The 20,509-nt window shown below is 44.0% G+C and overlaps 1 protein-coding gene across 1 annotated transcript in view; it reads right to left on the bottom strand.

Annotated features, from left to right (window-relative positions):
• Positions 1-19,574, bottom strand: part of xkr7 (XK, Kell blood group complex subunit-related family, member 7) — a 104,726-nt gene extending 85,152 nt beyond the window's left edge. Inside the window, exon 1 of the mRNA XM_039802013.1 lies at positions 18,935-19,574. Coding sequence (XP_039657947.1) covers positions 18,935-19,539 — 605 coding nt within the window. The 5' untranslated portion in view covers positions 19,540-19,574. The remainder of the gene's footprint in view (positions 1-18,934) is intronic.
• Positions 19,575-20,509: the final 935 nt, after the last annotated feature.

Genomic DNA, 20,509 nt, shown 5'->3' with positions numbered 1-20,509 from the left:
CCGAGTCCATGTTCTGTCCTAGATTACACCATCTATCTATATCTAGCTAATATATCTATCCATCTATCTGCATCCACCCCTCCATCCCTCCGTCACCAGTTTCCTGCTGTTAATTTACTTACTGAAACCGTGAGGAGAATATGAAGGTCAACATAAAACTGGTAAATCTGAAAACTCCAAACAGAAACGGAAAATGTTCTGAGGCCACGACTGAACTTTATGCATCAGTAACTCACTGATGACATGTATTTCGCTGCCATTTAGCTGGTACGACTAGTGGAGTTTGGACTGACCAATATGAATTATAAGACTTAATATGGCTGATTGACTTTGTTGGCTTATTTATTTCACAGGACGGTCGCCATATGCCACATATTGCTGCTGCACTCTCAATCATATGAGAGTCGTTGTCGCACTCTGTGGGCCCGATTTTAACGATCTAAGAGCAAGGTGGGAAGCGCCTGGCGCAGGTGCGTTTAGGGCGTGTACGAATACACTTTTGCTAGTTTGACAGCGGAAAAAAGGCTCCGTGTGCATGGTTCAAAAAGGGTTGTACTTAGTGTCTTCATTAATTCATAGGTGTGTTTTGGGCGGAACGTGCATTAAACCAATCAGAGATCATCTCCCATTCCCATCAAAAGCCAAGCGCGTTTGTACCTTGGTATACTGCTATTATGATGATGGATTTTCTAAGCGGGAAGGAGAGCTTTTCAGGAGAAGAAACTGATAATTTCATATACAGTATATATTATGATATGATCTGCTCGCGTGCTTTCGCTTCACACACAAGCAGATCACTTCGACATGAAACTGCAGGGCCAGGGATCGAACCACCAACCTTCCGAATGGTAGACGACCTCTACCACCTGAGCCACAGCCGCCCGCACAGTCAGGTGTTCGTTTAACCACATTGTTGACTGTATTCCATTGTATTTTATGTTTTACTATGATTTACTGTGATTTATTTTGCTCTTTATGATTATCGATTTGTTATAATGTATTAATTTATAAGGCCTGTGAAGCACTTTGCGACTCTGTCTGTGATAAGTGCTATATATATATAAACTTTTCCTTACTTTACTTAAATATGCAAACGATAGCTGCAGATTCTTGTTACTCTGATTGTTTGTTGCTGGTTGAATACACAAACCTGAGTTCACCACAGTGTCTTTGCACATCTGCACATTGCACATTGACAGCGTGGCATTTCCAGAGATGGAACGAGACTCTATTACTGCAATATAACCAGCATACAACCTCGCCAGACAAGAACATTGATATTAGATGATTCTGCGAAACCCCAAATAAAGTTCAATGCCAACATTCTTGAAATCTTTTCTTTCTGCAGTATCTGTGCATGGCAACTATCGTGACGGTTGGGGAAAGATCAGTTAAAACCACAAAAAAAGGACACAAACACCCATCCGCCACTACGACCGCAACACCCGCATTTTCCATCTTGCTACATAAAGGACACTCTACTTTGTTTGCCACTGAATGTTGACATTGGACATAAATCACGAGGTCCAGAATCATTCGATATCACACAGACCAGGAGCCAACCATGAGCCAGGATTTATATATATATATATATATATATATATATATACACACACAGGCCAAAAGTCTGGACACACCTTCTCATTCATTGCGTTTCTTTTATTTTCATGACTATTTACATTGTAGATTCTCACTGAAGGCATCAAAACTATGAATGAACACATATGGAATTATGTACTTCACAAAAAAGTGTGAAATAACTGAAAACATGTACAACAAAGTAGCCACCCTTTGCTCTGATTACTGCTTTGCACACTCTTGGCATTCTCTTGATGAGCTTCAAGAGGTAGTCACCTGAAATGGTTTTCCAACAGTCTTGAAGGAGTTCCCAGAGATGCTTAGCACTTGTTGGCCCTTTTGACTTCACTCTGTGGTCCAGCTCACCCCAAACCATCTTGATTAGGTTCAGGTCCGGTGACTGTGGAGGCCAGGTCATCTGGCGCAGCACTCCATCACTCTCCTTCTTGGTCAAATAGCCCTTACACAGCCTGGAGGTGTGTTTGGGGTCATTGTCCTGTTGAAAAATAAATGATGGTCCTGTTGAAAAATAAATGATGGTCCAACAAAACGCAAACCGGATGAGATGGCATGTCGCTGCAGGATGCTGTGGTTGCCATGCTGGTTGCAGTATGCCTTCAATTTTGAATAAATCCCCAACAGTATCACCAGCAAAGCACCCCCACACCATCAGACCTCCTCCTCCATGCTTCACGATGGGAACCTGGCATGTAGAATCCATTTTTCTGCGTCGCACAAAGACACGGCGGTTGGAACCAAAGATCTCAAATTTGGACTCATCAGACCAAAGCACAGATTTCCACTGGTCTCATGTCCATTCCTTGTGTTTCTTGGCCCAAACAAATCTCTTCTGCTTGTTGCCTCTCCTTAGCAGTGGTTTCCCAGCAGCTACTTGACCATGAAGGCCTGATTCGTGCAGTCTCCTCTTAACAGTTGTTCTAAAGATGTATCAGCTGCTAGAACTGTGTGGCATTCATCTGGTGTCTAATCTGAGCTGCTGTTAACTTGCGATTTCTGAGGCTGGTGACTCGGATGAACTTATCATCAGCAGCAGAGGTGACTCTTGGTCTTCCTTTCCTGGGGCGGTCCTCATGTGAGCTAGTTTCGTTGTAGCGCTTGCTGGGTTTTGCGACTGCAGTTGGGAACACATTCAAAGTTTTCGCAATTTTCCGGACTGACTGACCTTCATTTGTTAAAGTAATGATGGCCACTCGTTTCTCTTTACTTAGCTGATTGGTTCTTGCCATAATATGAATTCTAACAGTTGTCCAATAGGACTGTCGGCCGTGTATCAACCTGACTTCTGCACAACACAACTGATGGTCCCAACCCCATTAATAAGGGAAAAAATTCCACTAAATAACCCTGACAAGGCACACCTGTGAAGTGAAAACCATTTCAGGTGACTACCTCATGAAGCTCATTGAGAGAACACCAAGGGTTTGCAGCGCTATCAAAAAACTACTTTGAGGAATCTAAAATATAACATGTTTTCAGTTATTTCACACTTTTTTGTTAAGTACATAATTCCATATGTGTTCATTTATAGTTTTGATGCCTTTAGTGAGAATCTACAATGTAAATAGTCATGAAAATAAAGAAAATGCATTGAATGAGAAGGTGTGTCCAAACTTTTGGCCTGTACTGTATATGTGAATATATATATATATATATATATATATATATATATATATATATATCAATATTATAACAACATTGATATATGAGGCTAGATATTGTCTTAAATTTTGGCAATCGTAATATGTCTTTTCCTGGTTTTAAAGGCTGCATTACAGTCAAGTAATGTCATTTTTGAACTTACCAGACTGTTGTAGCTGTTCTGTTATTTGGCTTAACACCCTTAGTCAGTGTAGCCACATTACTGATGATTATTTATCAAAACTCTCATTGCGTTAATATTTTGGGAACGCACCAATAGTCAACCCGACAATATCGAAATCGATGTATTTGGTCAAAAATATCGTGTTTTTTTACGTTTTCCATATCGCCTAGGTCTACATAAAACCAGCCATTCAAAATGTTAAATATACAGTTCCCGGTCCATCACCTGATAATGATCACATTCAAATGGGGAAATGGAGATATTCTGACTGAGCAGTTAATTTGGAGCAAAGGGGCTTTAAAACGAGACAAACTTTCTTGATCCCTTTGGGAGAAACTGGGTCACTACCGCGGCGCTGCATGAGGCTCGGAGCGAGCAGCGAGGTGCTTCACTGTTCGGGAGGCTGAGGATGTTTATACGCAGAACACTGTGCTGTTCCACTTGAAATTATGTGGATTGGATTTGTGTTGTATGTATGTACCATGTGTGTCATCATCTATCCATCCATCCATCCATCCAGATGGGGGGGAAAGATGTGCACTGAAAGAATGTCAGGAAAATGCCTAAAATACGACAGTATTGTTTTGCTTCATGTATGACTGCATACAGTTAGAGACGTGAAAAGGTTCCGTGATGACAGGATTGCTTTAAACACACACAGGTCAGTTAGCTTTGCACCCAAGTCTGCTTTTGATTGCTTTTCAGACTTAACTAAAAAGAACCAAGCAATTCTAAATTTATAACTGTGCCTGCTCCTGCTCAGCCTTAATGAGTTATCAGCTGACGTCTTTGGTTTCCACAGCAATAGGCCGTGTGTTCTCAGCAGTGGTGACTGCGGTTTCCAGCGGTTGCATTGCACAATTACAAAACAAATAACTGATGATATATCATGAAATTAGAATGAACATAGTCAAAATTGCCAATTATTTCACAATGAATTAATTAGTATGTAGGCTGCGGTTTGGAATCTATATTTAATTTAGCGCTGATGCTGGAACCTCACAATCTGTAAATTTAACGGCTGCAGGTAAGGTTTTGGAACTGATGAAATGTTCGCTGGCTGAGGAACCAAAATTATATATGAAGCTTTGGTGTGTGTTGGTGTGCCTGCATGCTTTCATTTGTCTCTGAATTCATTATGTATGCATAGTGGCATACTTCGATGTGTGTGTGTGTGTGTGTTCACCTGCAGGGCACATGCTTATATCATGCATCACTGCAGCACACACATTAACTTAATATGTGCAAACTTTGTGAACTGTCCTACATACAACCCACATACACACACACACACACACACACACACACACCTGTTCAGAGTATGGTGAAGGGGTTGATGAGACGCTCGTGTCAGACTTTTCAAACTTTTAAAAGCGACATCCTTCCACCCCTCCAACGCAACCCACCTCCATTTTAAGTGAACAACTGAAAGCAAAAGCAGGAAGACAGAGACTGTAAACAGAGACAGAGAGCGAGAGCAAGTGACAGAGACAGATTGGATGACAGGGGTAGCTAGCAGGAAATGCTATATCCCTTCACACACACACACACACACACACACACACACACACCCACACACACACACACACACACACACACACACACACACACACACACACACACACACACACACACACACACACACACACACACACACAGGACATGTGATTGACAGCTCCCTCAAGGCCTGTAGTGAATTATTCAGCACAGTCTGACGGGCCGACAGACAGGAGAGCATACAGAGAGACAGAACATCAGTCAGAGACACAGTCAGAGAGGAGGACAGACAGATTGTGAGTGAGACAGGCAGACACAGAGAGACATACAAACAGATAGGCAGGAAGCCAGAAGGCTGTGGATCATCAAAACCACCCTCCAGGCAGAGCTTTATTCATAATCGATACCTCTATTGAATTTTACATAAACCTATGGGCATGTTTACAGTGCCAGGATTTTAAATTCTTAAAGAGACACTTTTTGAAATTTAACGTGTTCCGTTCACACGCTGCTGTAAAACCACGAGGGAGAAAAGCCACAACCCCAAACATCAACAACAACAAAAACTCGTACTCTAACGCATCACGGCTAATAGCAAAGGCCAGCCAATCAGCTTTCAGCTAACAAGTGCCAGTTAGCCTCAGGCAGATTCAGTACATCGCTTTACAGAGTCTGAATCACGTCCTGCTGCTGCAATTTCCTTTGTTAGATACAGTAAAATGGATAAGAACGAGGCCAGAGGATAAGACGGACCCTCCAGCCTGTTTGGCTTGGACCTCTGCAACCTTCCATGGACCTGCTAACATTTTTCCTTTTTATGGTCATTCTTCTGACTCCAATCTCCTGTTTCCTAGGGCAACCAGCGTTTTAAAGAGTCTCTGAGTGACAGGCCCCGGAATTAAAATGAAAAGTAAGAGCAATAATCACAGAGAGTCACTTCATTTGTGAATGAACAGTGAATGAATGTGAATAACCCTAACCAGGCATGAGACCGACAGTCGACAAGTACCTCAAGGGAAAGTTGAAAAGAACTTTGAAGATAGGGACGCACACGCACACACACACACACACACACACACACACACACACACACACACATTTGAATGATTCAGCGTATTGACAAGGAGGCTGCCAGTTAGCCACTCAGGCTGATTATTAGCCGCTGCCGGACGGACACGGTTAACGGTCAGTCCACCTCAGCTGAGTGACCATTTGGAACCGATTCAATAACGTGTGGGATTGATTGATCTGGTCTAGCACAGGCAGGAACCAATCGGATTGTCCTAAATACTGCAACGCTGGCCGAGTATTGAGCTCCAGGCTGCAGGCTGATGCTTTGTTAGTCTGTCCACCTGTCTGTCTGTCTGTATGGGCTCTATCTCCCTACCAGGCAGTCTGTCTGTCTGTCTGTCTGTTTGTATGGGCTCTCTCTCTCTACCAGGCTTTTTGTCTGTCTGTCTGTCTGGGCTCTGTCTCCCTACCAGGCTTTCTGTCTGTCTGTCTGTCTGTCTGTCTGTCTGTCTTTCTGTCTGTCTGTATGGGCTCTGTCTCTCTACCAGGCTTTCTGCCTGTCTGCCTGTCTGCCTGTCTGCCTGTCTGTCTGTCTGTCTGTCTGTCTGTCCGGGCTCTATCTCCCTACCAGGCTTTCTGTCTGTCTGTCTGTCTGTCCGGGTTCTGTCTCCCTACCAGGCTTTCTGTCTGTCTGTCTGTCTGTCTGTCTGTCTGTCTGTCTGTCTGTCTGCCTGTCTGCCTGTCCGGGCTCTGTCTCCCTACCAGGCTTTCTGTCTGTCTGTCTGTCTGGGCTCTGTCTCCCTACCAGGCTTTCTGTCTGTCTGTCTGTCTGTCTGTCTGTCTGTCTGTCTGGGCTCTGTCTCCCTACCAGGCTTTCTGTCTGTCTGTCTGTCTGTCTGTCCGGGCTCTGTCTCCCTACCAGTCTGTCTGTCTGTCTGTCTGTCCGGGCTCTGTCTCCCTACCAGGCTGTCTGTCTGTCTGTCTGTCTGTCTGTCTGTCTGGGCTCCGTCTCCCTACCAGGCTTTCTGTCTGTCTGTCTGTCTGTCTGTCTGTCTGGGCTCTGTCTCCCTACCAGGCTGTCTGTCTGTCTGTCTGTCTGTATGGGCTCTGTCTCCCTACCAGGCTTTCTGCCTGTCTGTCTGTCTGTCCGGGTTCTGTCTCCCTACCAGGCTTTCTGTCTGTCTGTCTGTCTGTCTGTCTGTCTGTCTGTCTGGGCTCTGTCTCCCTACCAGGAAAAGAGGACTGTCTGAATTGCATATCTTATAACAGATGGGGATGATGGGGATGTCACCTCTCTGTACAGTCGAATGCAATAAAGCTCAACACCACAAACTACATCCTTCAAAATACATTTTAAAGGGTTAAAATTCTTCTTTTTGGTAGTTATGATCAGGACTGATGTGGGTTAAAAGATTTAACTCTGTGAAAGTGGAAAATATTATTAATATATAATATTCTTGTCCTCTAAGGTCACAAGAGGGAGTTAAAAAAAAACACACAAAAAATGAATATGCATCAAAATGCATATTGCAACAAAGTTGTTGCTAATCATTGACTTACCCTAGACTGTAAAAGAAAAAAATTCCCCCTAGCAACCTTTGCGTATACAGAAAATAATAATTTTTTTGTGGGGTTTGTGGCTGGTGCGATAAACACATCTCGAAAGGCTGCGACATACGGCGAAAGACACTCGGGGCCAGATGTACTAACGCTTTGCGCCCACTTCAGGCGTATTTGTTTCGCAACGTGCGCGTAAAAGCATGGCGAGGTATGTACAAACAGACCGCGCTGAGGTAAAAGCACAGACTGCATTCACATGAGGGTCAAGGGGAAAGTGGGGGTTTCCCATGAAGAGATGGAGGGGATGCGTAAAGTGCGCCCAATTATGTATTCCGCGGTATTTACAAAAAAAACGCCCGTTCTCCGCCTCTTAAAAGCAGGTGTAAACCAGCCGCAAGCGGGTTTCCTTCGCATATGCCTCCTGGTGAAATGGCAGCAGCAATCCGAGCAAGACGAAGACATGGGCCAAGGAGACGAGCTGAAAAAGGATTTTTGCCACAAGGATCACACTTTTTCATTTGAGTGAACATGAAATCATTATGCGTTACAGATTAAGCAGCCATGCAGTATTAAGGTTACTGGAAGAAATCAAAGGTGACATCGAATCTCCGACTCAGCGTTCACATTCCATTCCAGCAGTTGTTAAGGTCCCATGACATGGTGCTCTTTGGATGCTTTTATATAGACCTTAGTGGTCCCCTAATACTGGATCTGAAGACTCTTTTATATAGACCTTAGTGGTCCCTTAATACTGTATCTGAAGTCTCTTTTATATAGACCTTAGTGGTCCCCTAATACTGGATCTGAAGTCTCTTTTATATAGACCTTAGTGGTCCCCTAATACTGGATCTGAAGTCTCTTTTATATAGACCTTAGTGGTCCCCTAATACTGGATCTGAAGTCTCTTTTATATAGACCTTAGTGGTCCCCTAATACTGGATCTGAAGTCTCTTTTATATAGACCTTAGTGGTCCCCTAATACTGGATCTGAAGTCTCTTTTATATAGACCTTAGTGGTCCCCTAATACTGGATCTGAAGTCTCTGAAGTGGCCTTGACCAACTGCCACTTTGCTCGTTTGAAAGCCATGATGTCTCTCTCTCTCTCATGGGTGGGCCAAATTCTCTGGGGGGGCAAAGCAGAGAAAGGGGAGGTAACCTTTCTCCTTATGACCTCATAAGGAGAAGATTCCTGATTGGTCCATCTGAGCTTTCATTTTCTCAAAGGCAGAGCAGGATACCCAGGGCTCGGTTTACACCTATCACCATTTCTAGCCACTGGGGGACCATAGGCAGGCTGGGGGAACTCATATTAACGTTAAAAAACCTCATAAAGTGAACTTGTCATGCTATGGGACCTTTAAAATAGGGCCCACAGTGTATTTGTAACCAGTTAAAAATCCTTTAAAATAACACATCAATTAATCCTTTTACACTGTATGACACTCAGCAAAATAAAGATGACTTGTGATTGGGTGCTAAATTCGCTTCCTGAGCGAACCCACGCTCTCTCAAAGTGCTTCATCTGTTTCCGCTTCAGTTAGAGATTTGCAACAATTCCCAGAATGCCTTTCAACAATCCTCCGATAAAGGGGATGTGACCTTGCTGCTTTTCAGCTGTGAATTTTAAATGGAGATGGAGGAAGCGATACCAACGGTGAGAGCGAGAGTCTCCGGCCGAGAAAAGGTGAGTCGACCTTGATTCAAGCATCAACCTATCTTCACGCTGCAGTGCATTATGGGCTCTGTCTTGCTCCCGCGGCTGTGCTCACATGCATCTCTTTTTGAGATGGACTAATCCCCTCCACCATTGCTTGATGGACAAAAAAACTCAATGTTTTACATTACTGAATAATGGTCTGCCCTCGCGCTGCCGGAAATGTCCTCTACAGGAAGTTTAATTATTGTAATATTCAGGTAAAAAATGTGTAATCATCACTCGCTGCTCTGTTTCCTTATCAGCATTTACATGGATTATCCTTTATTGACTCACTAAAAGATGCAAACTAAAGAACCAAATATAAAATTCAGCAAAATTAGTTTTTTTTTTTCCTTAATCCAGGGATTTCAATACTATAAAACAAGGGCTCAGGGCATGTTTACTGAAACCTCTCAAGGAAACGGATCTAACTTCAGTGTGGTTTTATGTTTTTTTAATCACAATTTAAATCCCAATATATGGCAAAATCCTCCAAGATTAATTTGAAGTCCACAGGGTCAGTTTTTTTCACTATAAAACAGGCGGCTATTAAAACATGTTTAGCCAGCAGGACAGAAACACAAGGCGCTGCTCATCTTCTCTGGGTGAATACAAGTTAAATAGAGAATACAGATGCATCCAGAGCCAATCTGCCCTATACGCTTACTACGCAAGCTGCGTGGGGCCCCGCAAATTACTCGAGGCCCCGCCTCCCCCACGTGTCATAGCGCGTCAATTAATGTTTACAACATCCATGACAAAAGGAAGCGAAACTATCCTTCTGGTCACGAAAAGAGGGGAAAAAAACACCATGAGAGTGAATTGCGGGAACAACAATCAGGTAAACTTGTGTTCTCTCCTCTCCAAGTTTGATGTCAGCAGAGTAAAGTTATGTTTATGTGCATTTCTATTGTGTTTTTTTTCGGTCTTGCTAACCTAGCTGGGCAGGCAGGCAGGCAGTGCATCTCTTGGTCTGTGTCTAGCTGCTAATGCCAGTCACTTCCGGGGCTGTGTTTTGTGACTTTGTGCCTGACAAAAGTGAGAGTAAAATACAATTATTTATTACGTTTGATAAACGACAAAGTGCAACGGTGCTTGTTTACTGCAGCTCGGAAAAGATAACCGCGTCGGGTGTGTTATCATGCGTTAGGCGCGTGCACGAAATGAAACGCGCATTTTTCAAGCAGAAATATATGTGAAGACCAGACAGACTGTAGGCTATGGGTTGTGAATGATGGCACTCCTCATCAAAGTACACATTATACATACTTTTAAGACACTGATATCTAGTCTCAGACAATGTGTAGTTAAAAACTCTAAACAACTGCACTAATTATGCAAGATGGAAAGCAATGTATTGACAATTTGACATTGATTTATAGGCTATATTGAATTTTAAATGTTGATTAGCTGGACATACTGGTCAATATGGATGCACATACCTCAGTAAATAATAACCATAAATCAAGAATTGCTTCAACATGCATAGGCTAATAATAAATAAATAAAAACTTTAACATGCTATGTCAAGCCATTTTAGCTTTTATTCATTCACAGTTTTTGCATTTTTTATATCAAGAATTAGAATTTTTTTACTATTTGCAATGTGAACTCTTGATTATTTTTACTAGTAGGGCCCCTTAGTAAATTTTTTACCTACCAATGTATATTTTTGATATCAGGAATTACATGTTCACTTGTACAAAAGTTAATTCTTGATATCACTCACAGGGATTATTGATATCTGCATCACTAGTTCACTATTTAAATATTACAAGAGCCAAGCCATAGTATAAATAGTATTTTATATTTGAAAATGTATAAAAGGAAATTGGGAGCCAGTTTAATTGGGTCTGATGCAGCTTATAAAAATGAGTTATCTATAATTTGCAGGTGCTATGCTTAAGTTTGTCAGTAGAGGAGATGCTGGATCATCAGCCAGTACAAGCACAGACTCAGCTGTTACACATCCAGCCTCCACAGCCAGCACTAGCACAGACCCAGTACAGCCAGCTACAGCAACAACAGCACAGCCGTCTTCAGCAAGTACTAGCAACACAGACCCAGGTGAACTGGTGACTGTGTGGCAATGGCAAATGGTTTACATAGCTCACGGCATCACGGGTCAGGTAGAGGGCCCCTTAGCAGAATTTTGCTTAGGGCCCCAGGGAGGTCAGGATCAGTACTGGATGCATCTAATACTTCCGACTATCTATCAACTTCACTAGATAGATAGATAGATAGATAGATAGATAGATAGATAGATAGATAGATAGATAGATAGATAGATAGATAGATTGATAGATACTTTATATATCCCCAAGGGGAAATTCAAGGTCCCAGTAGCTTAAAGACATCACACACAACATACACCCACCTTAAAGATTATTAGGAACACCTGTAAGATTTCTCATTAATGCAATTATCTAATCAACCAATCACATGGCAGCTGCTTCAATGCATTTAGGGGTGTGGTCCAGGTCTAGACAATCTCCGGAACTCCAAACTGAATGTCAGAATGACATCAACTGCAAGATGCTATCCTCCCAATATGGGCCAACATTTCTAAAGAATGCTTCCAGCACCTTGTTGAATCAATGCCACGGATAATTAAGGCAGTTCTGAAGGCGAAAGGTGGTCAATCACGGTTTTAGTAGGGTGTTCCTAATAATCCTTTAGGTGAGTGTACAAATACATCATAAACAGGATGATACAATAACAAATCCACATGAATAATATGGACAATAAAAGAAAACATGAAATAAAAAATCCACATGAATGTACTAAGCATGAGGCGCTTGCAGTGACGGGGCAGGGACTGACCCTGTGATTCAGTCTGCATGGTAAGGTCCTCTATGAGAGGGTGTGTCATGGTAGGTAGTGCAAATAAGTCCAATAGTGCAAGGATAAAGTCTAGAGACCAGCATTAAATATGGACAATATAAGAGAATAGTGTAGACATAGTCATATAAAAACTATAGCAGTGCAAGGATAAAGTTTAAAAAAAGACAGCATTAAATGTGGGCATTATAAGGGAATAAAGTGGACAGTAGGACGGACACAAATCAACAGTCAATATTAGAGGTGTTAAGTAATAGGGTTCGGCCATTGTTCAAGTATTAAGTTAGACCTCAGTCCATGCTGGGTGAAGGAGGGAGGGAGGGGTTGTGCATATGGGCTAATATAGCCAGTTAACAGTGTAAACAGTGTAAGCAATAAACAGTGGGCCAGTAGACAGTCAGTACATAACTGTTGTTATAGGAGGTAGCGGAAGTGGAGAGTACGGTGGCCGGAAGTGCAATGCAAATACAAAGAATGAACTTTACAAAGCTTGAACAAATTTTGAAACAAAATTTTGAAACTTTTTAGAAACAATTTAATTTTGAAAAATTATTTAAAAAAAATTTGAAAACAATAATTGAAAACAATTTTAGAAAACAATACTTTGAAAACAAAAATTTAAAAACAATTGAAACAAAAATTTAACAAATAAAAACAATATTGAACTAAACATAAACAATTAGAAATACAATCACTTACCACCCAAACAAATTTAATACAGACTTCAATACCGAGTAGATGTGGTGTGTAGGGAGGGGGATAGAACGAGGAAGGCGGTATGACTCTGACAGACGAAACATGTGAGGAGGGGATACCTCATAATAAAATTATTATGGGGTGGCGAACTTCTTTAAACATAAGGGTAGTGTACCAAGAAAAAAATTATAACACATAAATTGTTAAAAAACTAGAACATCGCATGGATTTGAGTAATTAAGCGCATGAAGTATATACGTTCCAAGCCTATAGTACCGTAGATCACCAAGGTGTACTCTGTTGTAATAAATATTTCATTTAATTTTCTATCACCTAATTCTCATTTCCAATTCCAAATTTCCAAAATTAGACTTTGTAATGTTGCATTGCACCTCCCGCCACCGGAGAGAGGGAGGAGAGGCAGACAGACTAAATAGAGAGTCTGAGGCAGACAGACAGACAGATTAAATCACATTTACACTGCAGAAACTAAGGACAAACTGCAACTAACAATTAGTTTTGTCTGCCCATTATTTTCTTAATTAATAGATTGGTCTATTAAATGTTGCCAAAATGTTCCCGCAACAGAGATATTAAGATTAAAACAATATAAAAGATTTAAAAAAAAAGACAGACAGCAAATACTCATATTGCAAAAGCTAGGACAACGTGTCCATTTATCTAAACAACAGCCTTGTAACTGAAAAAAACATTGAAATGCTAATTAGAAAAAGAGACACACACTGTAAAAGAGACAAAAACTTGGAAAAACATGGTAGAAAGAAGGAAGGAAGGCAAGAATAGGTCAAAATAGTATCAAAAACTTCAAAGAGAGTGACATAAGAAGATAAAAGCGAGAAACTTGTAAAAAGTAGAAGGACAGTAGAAGGAAGGAAGGCAAGATTAGGTCCAAAGAAGGCGACACAAATGTCACATTTTTGGTAGGAAAAAAAAAATTCTACATAAAGAGGAACAATGTTCTCTCTGTTCTTGTAACTATTAAACATTTTGTTAAATAGCTCACATACCCCCTGCAGTCCTCCAAAAGTACCCCTAGGGTTACACGTACCCCCATTTGAGAAACACTGCTTTACAATACTCAGCACGTTTTTGTTGAGGACTCACATGATTACACATTCGCATAATGAGATGCCCCACCGATGGGTGGAAAGTCACAACAAAAAAGGTATCCGAAATACCTGAGATCTCCTGTGTATTTTTTCATACTCTGCCGAGCTGCTACAACGCAAAACGATGCCAAATGTTCTTCGGTGACTGACCCGAGCTCACAAATTCCAGCTCTGAGAATTAAAACGCATTTCACGTCTCAGTTTCACGCTGCAAGATTTGATCCTGGAGTCCAGTTGAGAATCGAGAAAACGAGACCTCTTGCCGTTCACGTTGCTGAGCAGGTCAGATGGAGGGAGGAAAAAACTGCAATGAGAATGTTCAGCTGCAGGTAAAACTAAAATCTCAGCTCGCCACATTTAAAAACATGGAGTCGGACTCAAATCCCGGTCACCCTGAACACCGCCCCAACTCTCCCGGCAGCGACTATCGCATTAAAACCAACTCATTCTCATTCTCCAGCTCTCAGCAACTTACTGTCGTTCATTAATGCAGTTCATTACTGAGTCTGCATGCAATTATGGTGGTGTCAATACCCACATGCTCTATTTCTGTATATTTGATGTAACATCCCTTTTTAAAAAAAGCGTTTTCTTGTCTTCTTTCTCTACCATCACAGAGAGGTCAGAGGTCAGGGAGTTAACGGGCTCGAGGACACTTCAGCGGGGCGGGGGGCGGTTTCATTTACTCACCCTGACGCATTATCAGTTTTGGTTCACAATGCATTTTTATTTTATTTGACGTGCTAAAGTCTACGATGGCTGATCAAGTTTCTTGCTGACTTTTTTAGGGTTTTATGTCGAGCAAACTGTAAGTGAGAAGACTATATGAGCCATGCAAAAATACAATCAAAGACATTTGACTTTTACTCTGAAATAAAAGCATGTCAATTAACTCTACGTGTCTGGCCCTGGTTGTGATTCTCATTTTCTAGTGTGGCCCTTAGGGAAGTTGAGTTTGACACTCCTGCTCTAAGGGGTGGAAATCATTACAGTCAGTTACGGAGGAAGGTCTGGCTAGTCCACACAGCATTCCGGGATGGGAGTAAAAAACATGCTCTTTTTTGTTGGCATTTCTTTAAACCAATCACATTCGTCTTGGCCGGCGGTAAGCGCTGCACGGAGCCCCGGTGCCGCTGGAAAATAGCCTCGGGAAGGAACTTGTTTTGGTGGAACGTATGTACGTTCAAAAGTTGTTTTAGCGGTGCAACAGAAAACTCCAATCGGACAGATAGTCTAGCTAGTGGTCTGGATTTACCCTGCAGAGATCTGAGGAGCATTTAACCATAGTCCTCAGAAATCCACCGGAGGTTAAAACTCCAACACAAAAGGAACTGTAGGTAATGGAAATCATTTTATTTCCGGCTGCAACGGGGCAATCCCGGAAGTGGAAAGTCTTAGATATAGACTACAATGAGAGAAGTTTTATCCTTAAGGTTAAATGTTTTTGAACTTTAACCTCCCTGGTGAAGGGGCAAAAAGTTACGTTCAAAAAGGTCCCATTTCATAAACCATGCTCTGTTCCTTCCTTAAAGTTGACATAACTTGAAGGAACGATAAGACAAAACACGCAACTTCCTTTAACAGTTTTTCACATTGATACAACACAATCAAGCTAAACAAACACTTGATATTCAAGATCAATGTTTTATCGTTACTGAAACGTAACTACTTGATGGCTATTTGTGTGTTTTTGAAAGCTACTGCAGAACGTTACATCGTTTGTAACGCTTGTGGTGCCGCGTGACTCAAGTCTGGTCCGGGTCTCGTGTCCTTTCTGTTCTCTCAGACTTGTCTCCGTCTCTAGGGTTATGGGGTCAGCCCTATGGTCCCACAGCCCAATGGTCCCACAGCCCTATGGTCCCACAGCCCTATGGTCCCACAGCCCTATGGTCCCACAGCCCTATGGTCCCACAGCCCAATGGTCCCACAGCCCTATGGTCCCACGCCCAATGGTCCCACAGCCCTATGGTCCCACAGCCCTATGTTCCCACAGCCCTATGGTCCCACAGCCCTATTGTCCCACAGCCCAATGGTCCCACAGCCCAATGGTCCCACAGCCCTATGTTCCCACAGCCCAATGGTCCCACAGCCCAATGGTCCCACAGCCCTATGTTCCCACAGCCCAATGGTCCCACAGCCCTATGTTCCCACAGCCCAATGGTCCCACAACCCTATGGTCCCACAGCCCAATGGTCCCACAGCCCTATGTTCCCACAGCCCTATGGTCCCACAGCCCTATGTTCCCACAGCCCTATGTTCCCACAGCCCTATGGTCCCACAGCCCTATTGTCCCACAGCCCTATGGTCCCACAGCCCAATGGTCCCACAGCCCTATGTTCCCACAGCCCAATGGTCCCACAGCCCTATGTTCCCACAGCCCAATGTTCCCACAGCCCTATGTTCCCACAGCCCAATGGTCCCACAGCCCAATGGTCCCACAGCCCAATGGTCCCACAGCCCTATGTTCCCACAGCCCAATGGTCCCACAGCCCTATGTTCCCACAGCCCTATGTTCCCACAGCCCAATGGTCCCACAGCCCTATGTTCCCACAGCCCAATGGTCCCACAGCCCAATGGTCCCACAGCCCAACAGTCCCACAGCCCTATGTTCCCACAGCCCTATGTTCCCACAGCCCAATGGTCCCACAGCCCTATGTTCCCACAGCCCAATGGTCCCACAGCCCTATGTTCCCTACAGCCCTATGTTCCCAGCCCAATGGTCCCACAGCCCTATGTTCCCACAGCCCAATGGTCCCACAGCCCTATGTTCCCAAGAGCCCCATGTTCCCACAGCCCAATGGTCCCACAGCCCAACAGTCCCACAGCCCTATGTTCCCACAGCCCTATGTTCCCACAGCCCAATGGTCCCACAGCCCTATGTTCCCACAGCCCAATGGTCCCACAGCCCTATGTTCCCACAGCCCTATGTTCCCACAGCCCAATGGTCCCACAGCCCTATGTTCCCACAGCCCAATGGTCCCACAGCCCTATGTTCCCGAGCCCAATGGTCCCACAGCCCTATGTTCCCACAGCCCAATGGTCCCACAGCCCTATGTTCCCACAGCCCAATGGTCCCACAGCCCTATGTTCCCAAGCCCAATGGTCCCACAGCCCTATGTTCCATGGTAGCTTACCATGGTCCCACAGCCCAACAGTCCCACAGCCCTATGTTCCCAGCGCCCAATGGTCCCACAGCCCTATGTTCCCACAGCCCAATGGTCCCACAGCCCTATGTTCCCACAGCCCAATGGTCCCACAGCCCTATGTTCCCACAGCCCAATGGTCCCACAGCCCAATGGTCCCACAGCCCTATGTTCCCACAGCCCAAGGGCCTAATTTTCAGTGAAAAAATAAATTCTTAGAAATGTTTAAATTCCATACAACGTACAGTACATCCATGTGATTTTGGGGCAATTTGGTTCAAAGAAACCCATATTTCTGATATTAAAAACTTTGAAAACGGGTCAACTTCGACCCGAGGACAACACAAGGGTTAAACATGTGTTGCTCCCTTGTTCCTTTTACAAACACTCTTTCAAACTATTCTAAATCCAAAAGGACTGAACTTGTTTCAAACTATTCTAAATCAAAAGGACTGAACTTATATGACAGTTGAATCTCACTGAACGCTCGGTCTCGGTCTTGTCCCCCAGTGTGTTGAATCAGTCTCCAAACTGCTCAGAACTGACAGCCTGGGTGCTACATATAATACTTAATCCGTGTCATTACGGCAGGGCTGGCAATTATTGGAGGTTTTTTTAAATCGCTATTTCGGCTCCTAACAATCACAAAAACAATGTTCTTGTGTACAATACGTTTGGCAAGTAAACTCTTATTTTGTCTTGTGTTCTGAAGAGGAATTCAAAAAGTTCAAACAGGAAAAGCATGTAGGGACTATTCACATGTCCAGGTGTTTTCACTGTTGATTTGTTTCATTGTTGTGTAATCGTGTTAAACAATTAGGATTTCAATATGGACCGAAATAATTGTGATTGTGATGTTGTCCATAACCAAGCAGCCCTGCATTAACGCAAACATGAGTTTTTTGTTTGTACATCAAGTTGTAATTCCTATTTCTTTCATGTTATTGCTCATTAGAGATATTTCCTAGGGATTTTCATTGAAATGTAGACTGGATACGTTTCATACTGTACACAGCATGTGTTCCGAACTGACAACTTGATGACGTGTGAACCCGAAGTACAGTATATCCTGATAGTTAATTATGTTTCCCAATGTTTGAAAGAGTCAACACGTTGTCTCACATCAAGTGAACGTGGCTCTGGAGGAATGTGAATCAAAGCGGAGCACATATCTGACGAGGAGAGGACATTAGTTTGGATGGGTTTGGAGGGTGGAAGGCTGCTTTAAAGATTTTGCCCTGGCATCCTCTCATTTACATATATTCCATTTCACTGAGTGTGGAGGAAGAAAAAAGATTCAGTTTCAAGATCACTAACATGACCAGCAGCCATGGAGAGCAGAAGGAGAGCTTTGATAACATACCTGTCAGCTCGATTGAATGGATTTTATACAAAAAAAATAAACACTTGAAGAAAAAGCAAGAATAAGCTAAATAAATAAATACTGTTATCCGAAAAGGAGTAGGATGAAGCAAAATGCAATGTGGGTCCTAACCTTTTTGAAATGTCCGTACCTTTACATCTTTAATCACAAAAAAAGTAAGGAAGTAGAGAAATTCATATTTGTAGCCTACTATTACTGTTGTGTGAAAGTCTGTGCTACAAATTCAGCTCTGAAAAAAAAAGAATCGCACTCTTTCCTGGTCGATTTCTGCACATTTCTGTCACCAGTGTGGATGAGAAGGGCAGGTAATATTTCGGGGGGGTAGTCGCACACACACACACACACACATGCACATGAACGGGCATGGACGCACGCACACGCACACGTAGCGAGAACGTACACACACATCTCCAGCACTGTCCTGTTGGGAATGCTCGCATGTGCACCGTGCACGTATTGAACACACAGCAGCACGTATGCACACACGCGCTCACGCACGCACGCACCAAACGCACCCCAAACTCTTGTTCCCCACACCACACCAGCGGTCTTACCTCCACACTTGCCCCAGCTGCAGAACATGAAGCACGGTTTGAAAGACCCACATGCAGACGGTGCAGCACCTCCGGGGGGGCCCTACTCTCCCGACCGTCGCAGGCGGGGCAGAGGACGTGTAAACCGGGGTAGCATTCGCGGCGTTCCCCGTCGCCGCGCAGCCACCGCGCTGCTCGCTGTCCTTGGTGCTTAAAGTGTTGTCGCTCGCCGTGGTTGCTCCGCATGCCGCGCCTGCCGCCACCGCGCGGCTGCCGCTCGCTGCTCCGTCCCCGCAGCTCAGCTCCGAGTAGTCGTACACGAACCACCTGAAACTCAAGACCTGGACGACGGCGGAGGGCACCACGACGAAGACGAGCGTCAAGCCGAACCACCAGTAGTCGCCCCTCAGGTAGTAGTCGGCGGCCAGCCACAGGTCGGTCGCGCCGTCGGAGAAAAAGACGAGCAGGGCGCAGAGCACCCAGCAGCAGTCCAGCGGGGTGTAGGGCTTCCCGCCGCCGGCGGCGCTGCAGCGGGGCCGGGCGGCGGGGATCCCCGGCTCCGAGTGGCTCCTGGGCGTGTTGTCATCTTCCACAGACACCGCTGCTCCATCCGACTTAGCGGCCATGTTGGTTAGGATAGGAGAGAAAGACAGAGAAAGAGGTGGGGATAAGAGAGAGAGAGAGAGAGAGAGAGAGAGAGAGAGAGAGAGAGAGAGAGAGAGAGAGAGAGAGAGAGAAGGCAGGGCTCGCTGAGTGCAGGAGAGAGAGAGCGAGAGAGAGCGAGAGAGATTACATCATAAGTAACTCATCATCAGCCAATTAATTGCGAGCCATCGTTACTAACAGCGCTTTTAACACCATGACCCAAGCGCGATATGTTTCCAGGACAGATGGACAATTCTGCAAAGAATTCAGACCCGCAGGGTTTTCAGTTTTTTTGTTTGTTCCTGTCATTAAAAATTTCTCTCAGTTACATGACGCTGTCTCTGCAGCAGCACCAGCAGCAGCAGCACTCTGTGACACATGACAGGACTGTTGTTGGAAGGTGGTTTTATGCGCTCCTCATGCTGAGTATCAGTTTCTGACTGGTAGGCTACCTGTGCGTGTTCTGCATGTCCTCTCCACTGCTTTCTGTGCCGCTCCGGGCAATCTCCCCAGGACAATAAATGTTCTGTGCATTGACTCAAAAATCATGACCTTCCTGTAATCAATGAGAGACTGTGAGACAAAGCGCTCAGAGGTCTTTATAAAAGTAGCTCGAAGCGACATTATTTGGTTGTATTTGTCAAGAGAAAAATGTGTGCTGAGGTTTTGTCCTGCTTCACAATCAGACAGATGTTCAAATAAGCTCCTAACACCCCCCCACTACCTCCCCCCCAAGGGGTTTTTCCTCTCTTCTCTGTGCACACACTCTGCATACTTGTACATATCAATGTCTTCGTTTCGCTTGCCCCACGTTTTCCCCCCTCAGTACTGCTCTGTTTCATCCATGTCGCCAAGCTTTCAGAAAACATGCACAAACATGGACTAAATGAACGCAGAGTATGAACAGAAGGCTCCATCCATATTCATATCCATGTCTAATGTTGAGGATAA

This window comes from Perca fluviatilis, chromosome 5 (assembly GCF_010015445.1).
Source record: "Perca fluviatilis chromosome 5, GENO_Pfluv_1.0, whole genome shotgun sequence".
NCBI lineage: Eukaryota > Metazoa > Chordata > Actinopteri > Perciformes > Percidae > Perca > Perca fluviatilis.
This window is presented reverse-complemented; position numbering and strand designations above follow the sequence as displayed.